General features: G+C 45.7%; 1 protein-coding gene across 1 annotated transcript in view; it reads left to right on the top strand.

Annotated features, from left to right (window-relative positions):
- Nucleotides 1–5,254, top strand: part of LRRC40 (leucine rich repeat containing 40) — a gene marked incomplete at its 5' end in the record, with an annotated part of 15,563 nt that overhangs the window by 8,817 nt on the left and 1,492 nt on the right. The window contains 4 exons of the mRNA XM_010015808.1: nucleotides 123–231; nucleotides 1,076–1,183; nucleotides 3,334–3,444; nucleotides 4,646–4,723. Coding sequence (XP_010014110.1) covers nucleotides 123–231; nucleotides 1,076–1,183; nucleotides 3,334–3,444; nucleotides 4,646–4,723 — 406 coding nt within the window. The remainder of the gene's footprint in view (nucleotides 1–122; nucleotides 232–1,075; nucleotides 1,184–3,333; nucleotides 3,445–4,645; nucleotides 4,724–5,254) is intronic.

Here is a 5,254-nt window from a genome sequence, read left to right as displayed (position 1 = left end):
AACAGGAATGAGAAGAAGAATTAAAAGGGGTGATGGAAGGTGACTAGGGACACGAAACCTCTCTGTCTAGGACACCACATCTGCCTGCAGCCTGTGTGACTGTACACGTTTGTTACCTGTAGATGATGTAACCAGCTCAAATGAGGAGCCTCCTGTGACAGCCATGACGCTTCCAAGTGAGTCCAGGATTAACATGCACGCCATAACCACACTGAAATTGTTGGAATACAGGTGTGTATGTTGAAATATTGCCTATTTCTAAGGTTGTAAGAACACTTGTATTTTTTTGCCTTATTTTTAGTCCTTATAGTGTATACCATCCTGTCTGCAAATCCTGCTGCGTTTGTGCAATTTTCACTTCAGTTTGTGTGCTCAGTTGTAGACAGGCTTGAACTGCAGAGTTTTAATTATTTCTTTGTATTATCAAATATTCCACAGTAATATTGATTTTAAATCGCTGAAACACTTCATACCTTCAGGTGCTTTTAGTACCTCTTAAACGTCCTTAGCAATTTCCATTAAGTCTCAGAACACCTTGTAGTAGGTGAGTTTCTCCAGTTAGTTCTTAAATGTAAGTAACAACGTGAGTTGTTAGGTTGGGAAGAGGGAAGAAAAGCCTATTTGCTGAGAACTGCTGGGTGAGATGCAAAGTGCTGTTGAGGGCTGGGATGTGGCAGGGACCCCACTGGTGAAAGGGCCAGGGTGGCTTTGGTCACCACAAACGTTCAGGAGCCCCACAGGGAGTAGTTACTTGTCACTGTGCCGGGGTGTTTCCTGAGCTGAGAGGCAGGAACCTGTTTCATGCCAGTCTTGCCATGCTTTCTGGCCCAGCGTGCAGCACCCACAGCTTTGTTGAGGTAGTGACATAACTCGGCTCTTCCTGACTTCTCTTAAGTATGGTGACAGATCAGCGCACCAGTGTGAAATGATGTTGTCACCCAGATGCCACATTACATGGCACAGTGATTAGTAGCTTTCTGATTAACAGCTCTTCAAGACTTTGAAATTGTAGATATTTATGTATCTATTCTACTACTTGTTTGTGTTACTCAGCTAAATGCTTTCCATTGTTCAGTGAGAAGCAGGCAGCTATGATTCCTGATGAGATGTTCAATGCAGTCAGCAGCAACCCTGTCACCACAGTCAACTTCAGCAAAAACCAGCTGAGTGAAGTTCCTCCAAGGTACCGTTGTGAAGGTCATTCTCTCTCTGTGACTTTCTTTCCTACTTTTGTTCCTCAGTATCCTGTGGTATTCCTCATCAAGCGTATTTACCCTTCATGCTATGCATTTATGTGTACACACAGGCACACAAACAGAAGTGTAATTGAGATGCTGAGTAATACACTCGTGTTTCTAGTGCGAGTAGCGTGCTGGTGGGTCACTGAGGGACGTGAAGATGGCACTAAAAAGCAGCTTGGTTCTGCTCAGTGGTGCTTTCATTGCATGTTGGTTTTCATCTTGCTTTGCTAAGCGTTGTTGAGGTGAATGAGGGGGGTGGATGTGACTTCTCACAATGACGAAGTGCTGGTGCTTAACCACACTGGGGGATTGTTTTCTCTACAAAGCAGTGTTTTTCCCATGTGAAGGTAATCTGTGTGGTTCTCCACTTCATTATCATAGAACCATAGAACAGTTTGGGTTAGAGGCGACCTTAAAGCTCCTCCAGTTCCAACCCCTGCCCCGGGCAGGGACACCTTCCACTAGAGCAGGTTGCTCCAAGCCCCTGTGTCCAACCTGGCCTTGAACACTGCCAGGGATGGGGCAGCCACAGCTTCTCTGGGCACCCTGTGCCAGCGCCTCAGCACTCTCACATGGAAGAGCTTCTGCCTAAGATCTGATTTCCCCTGTTTTCAGTTTGAACCCATCACCCCTTGTCCCATCACTCCAGTCCCTGATGAAGGTCCCTCTCCAGCATCCTTGTAGCCCCCTGCAGACACTGGAAGCTGCTCTGAGGTCTCCACGCAGCTTCTCTTCTCCAGGCTGAACAGCCCCAATGTTCTCAGCCTGTCTCCATATGGGAGGTGCTCCAGCACCAGATCATACATCTGGCCTCCTCTGGACTTGCTCCAACAGCTCCATGTCCTTGTGTTGAGGACACCAGAAGTGCACGCAGTGCTGCAGGTGGGGTTTGATACTGGGCAATAACTGTACTGTACCTGGGCTTCTACTTAAATTCGGTTTTTTCAGGAAGCATAATTGTTTGGTTGTATCTTTTAAGGAAGCCTGAACAGTTTCTGTGCCTCTCTTCTTGTTAGGTTTGGTGTCCCATCACACAGTATTTGATCTTATTGCGCTTGTTACGTCATCACAGTCAAGGAAAAGCTTTCTCTTGGCACGGATGGGAATAAATAGCATTTTTGTGTATGGAGGAGGGTTACTTCGTCTCTGATAGCCCAAGAAAATCATGAAAGCTGTTTTTTAAGGCTAGCAACACATTTGCGGGTTGAACTGATTTCCATTCTTGGACACAAGTGTGCTGCACATTTAACCTTCAGCGCATAGAACTTGAAGAGGTGTCAGCTCTTTCTCATAGCTAAAACTCTTTTTTCAGTACAATTTCTAGAATCAATTTAGTGAGGTGATGCTTGTGCCTCCCACACTCCTCCCTGTGCTGGAGGCTGTTGTGTTCACTGGGGTAGGTGTGGGTGTGCAGCTGCTGGGTGCCAGAGAATTCAGTGGCATCCAGGTGGGAGAGATGAGTATTTTCTCATTTAATTATCTTCTGGGTTTATTGCTGAAGCAGAGATTGTTACAGGGATTCAGCAGCTAACTTTTGGAGCTGTTAAATACTTGACACCAAAGCATCTCGATATAATACCCTTTTACAGGAAGCAGCAAATACTGTGTTTCCTGGGATTTGTAATGGCAGAGGAGTGGTACAGAAAGACCTAGATGTTTTCTAAGGTCCCTTCCAACCCAAACCATTCTGTGCTTCTAAAAGAACCATCTCTTTCTCTTCGACTGCTGAAGAACATGGGTTGCAGGGCAGGAGATGGCAGTGATGGTCACTGAGCCATGGCTTCTGCAGTACCTCTCAGCTGCACTAAAGTGAGCAGGTTTTTGTAAGAGAATTTACACTCCTAATGAGTAAGAGAAAATCTTCCCTCCTGGTAACTTCAGATGAGCTCTGTCTGCACATGGAGTGAGGAGTCCAGGACAGGCAGCCTTCACAGGTGAAGTTCCCATTGTCTTCACTCAAAATTGCTTCTGAAATGTCAGGAAGCACAGAGTGTCCTTGAGTTGCAGAATGTCAGGGTTTTTTTCACTGTCTCAGACAATAGAACGCAAACCTGAGCTTACATAATAACAACATGTTCATGTTGGGTTTCAGGATTGTGGAGCTGAAAGACTCAGTTTGTGATGTCAGCCTGGCCTTCAATAAAATCTCCTCCGTTTCCCCCCAGCTTTGCATGCTCCATAAATTGACACATTTGGATCTCAGGTTTGTGACGTGTGTTTCACTTCCTTTCTGGGTAACTCATTTTCATGCCTGTTTAAACCACCATCTGTTACAGCAGTTCTGAAATAATTCTTCATTTCCCAAACTGCCTCCACGGCAGTTGGGTGCCCGGCAGATCGGAAGCGGCAAGTGGCCTAGATTTGGGCATCGGTTAAAGAACACCACACAGCCCAAGTGGACAAGCTCTGAGCCTTGCTGTGATGAAAAGTCTTGCTTCAGTCATTAGAAGGTTCTCAGAGATGTGAAGTTGCTATTTAAAAATAGCCCCCACCGCCCCACAAAAGAAACCCACACCAGGAAACCCTGGAGGGCAGCTGGGAAGTAGGACAGTGACGGTACAAAGCTTGTCGTGCTGGCTCCAAGTACTTTGTTTGCAAGAGAGAGTTACTGTCATTTTACCTTCTCTAACTCCTGAAAAATGCTCACTGCATTTGTTCAGACACCAGGATTAGCTCACTGGCGTTTGTCACCTTTGGTGTTTCACAAAGCACAGTTGCAGAGACAGGTATTTGCTTTGGCCTGATTTAAGGTATCCTGCCTGTGCCTGGAGAGAGTGGTGAGGGGCCACCAAGACAAAGGAGCTGGAGCATCTCTGCTACGATGAGTCTAAGAATTTAGGTCTAAGTCTGGGCATCTTTTAGTGAGTGGTCTTTATTGTCCCGGAATGGCTCTTTATGTCAAACTCAGGACAGACCTTCTGTATCCTTACAAACCCCTTGTATTTAAGAAGCTTCCAAATGGCTTCCTGTTGTGGGAAACACCATGGTAACCGTAGCCAGAAATTGCTACAGCAATTGGAGAGCAGGGTAAATGAATTTTGAAGAGGTTTAGAGTTATCCTGCTGCTTCACTTTGGCACCCAGATCTGAGCAGTTTCATCAGCTTCCCTCTGAACCCCTAGAGCTGACTTCCCAGGCAGGTTTGTGGAGCTGTTATAGATGCTTTGAAATACTTGGGAATATTTAAGAGGACAGACTTTGCATCTCCCACTGACAGGAATGAGAATGCAAACCTGGCTTGCATTAGCAAGCAGCTGTACTTGGGCATGGTCGTAACCCCTTTAAGCAATTAACTGGTGTAAACCAGCATGTTGGCACTGATGAATACACATATTGTCTCAGTAGATTCTTAACTAAAACTTGGTAGAAGTTAGTGATTATTGTTTGTCTTCATTTGATACACAGAAATAATTTCTTGACATCTCTACCTGAGGAAATGGAGGCACTGACAAGACTGCAAATAATAAACCTTTCTTTTAATAGGTGAGAACTATTTATATATTTTTTAATATACTAATTAAAATAGTGGGCTGAATTGAATATGATTTTGCTGTGATGTAAGAGTGAGGAGGCACTTGATCAACTGGCTGTGAGCTTAAACTCGATGCAGTCAATCTCTTTCTTTACACAATGAGTAGCGTAGTTTTGGAACTCTCTGCCATAGAAGTTTTGGAGCTGGTTAGAAAAGGGGGTAAAGAATCTTGTGATCAGTGCATCCAGCCACAGACCCCACTGGAGTGCCCTCTGGCAGCCAGAGCACAGCAGGACCCTGGGATGGAGGAACAGGATGGGAAGGGGCTGCAGGAAGAGTCAATCTCTTTCTTTACACAATGAGTAGCGTAGTTTTGGAACTCTCTGCCATAGAAGTTTTGGAGCTGGTTAGAAAAGGGGGTAAAGAATCTTGTGATCAGTGCATCCAGCCACAGACCCCACTGGAGTGCCCTCTGGCAGCCAGAGCACAGCAGGACCCTGGGATGGAGGAACAGGATGGGAAGGGGCTGCAGGAAGCAGGGG

The sequence above is a fragment of the Nestor notabilis genome, unplaced genomic scaffold (assembly GCF_000696875.1).
Source record: "Nestor notabilis isolate BGI_N333 unplaced genomic scaffold, ASM69687v1 scaffold596, whole genome shotgun sequence".
Classification (NCBI taxonomy): Eukaryota; Metazoa; Chordata; class Aves; order Psittaciformes; family Psittacidae; genus Nestor; species Nestor notabilis.
Note: the sequence above shows the minus strand (reverse complement) of the source record. Positions and strands in the feature narration are given on the sequence as shown.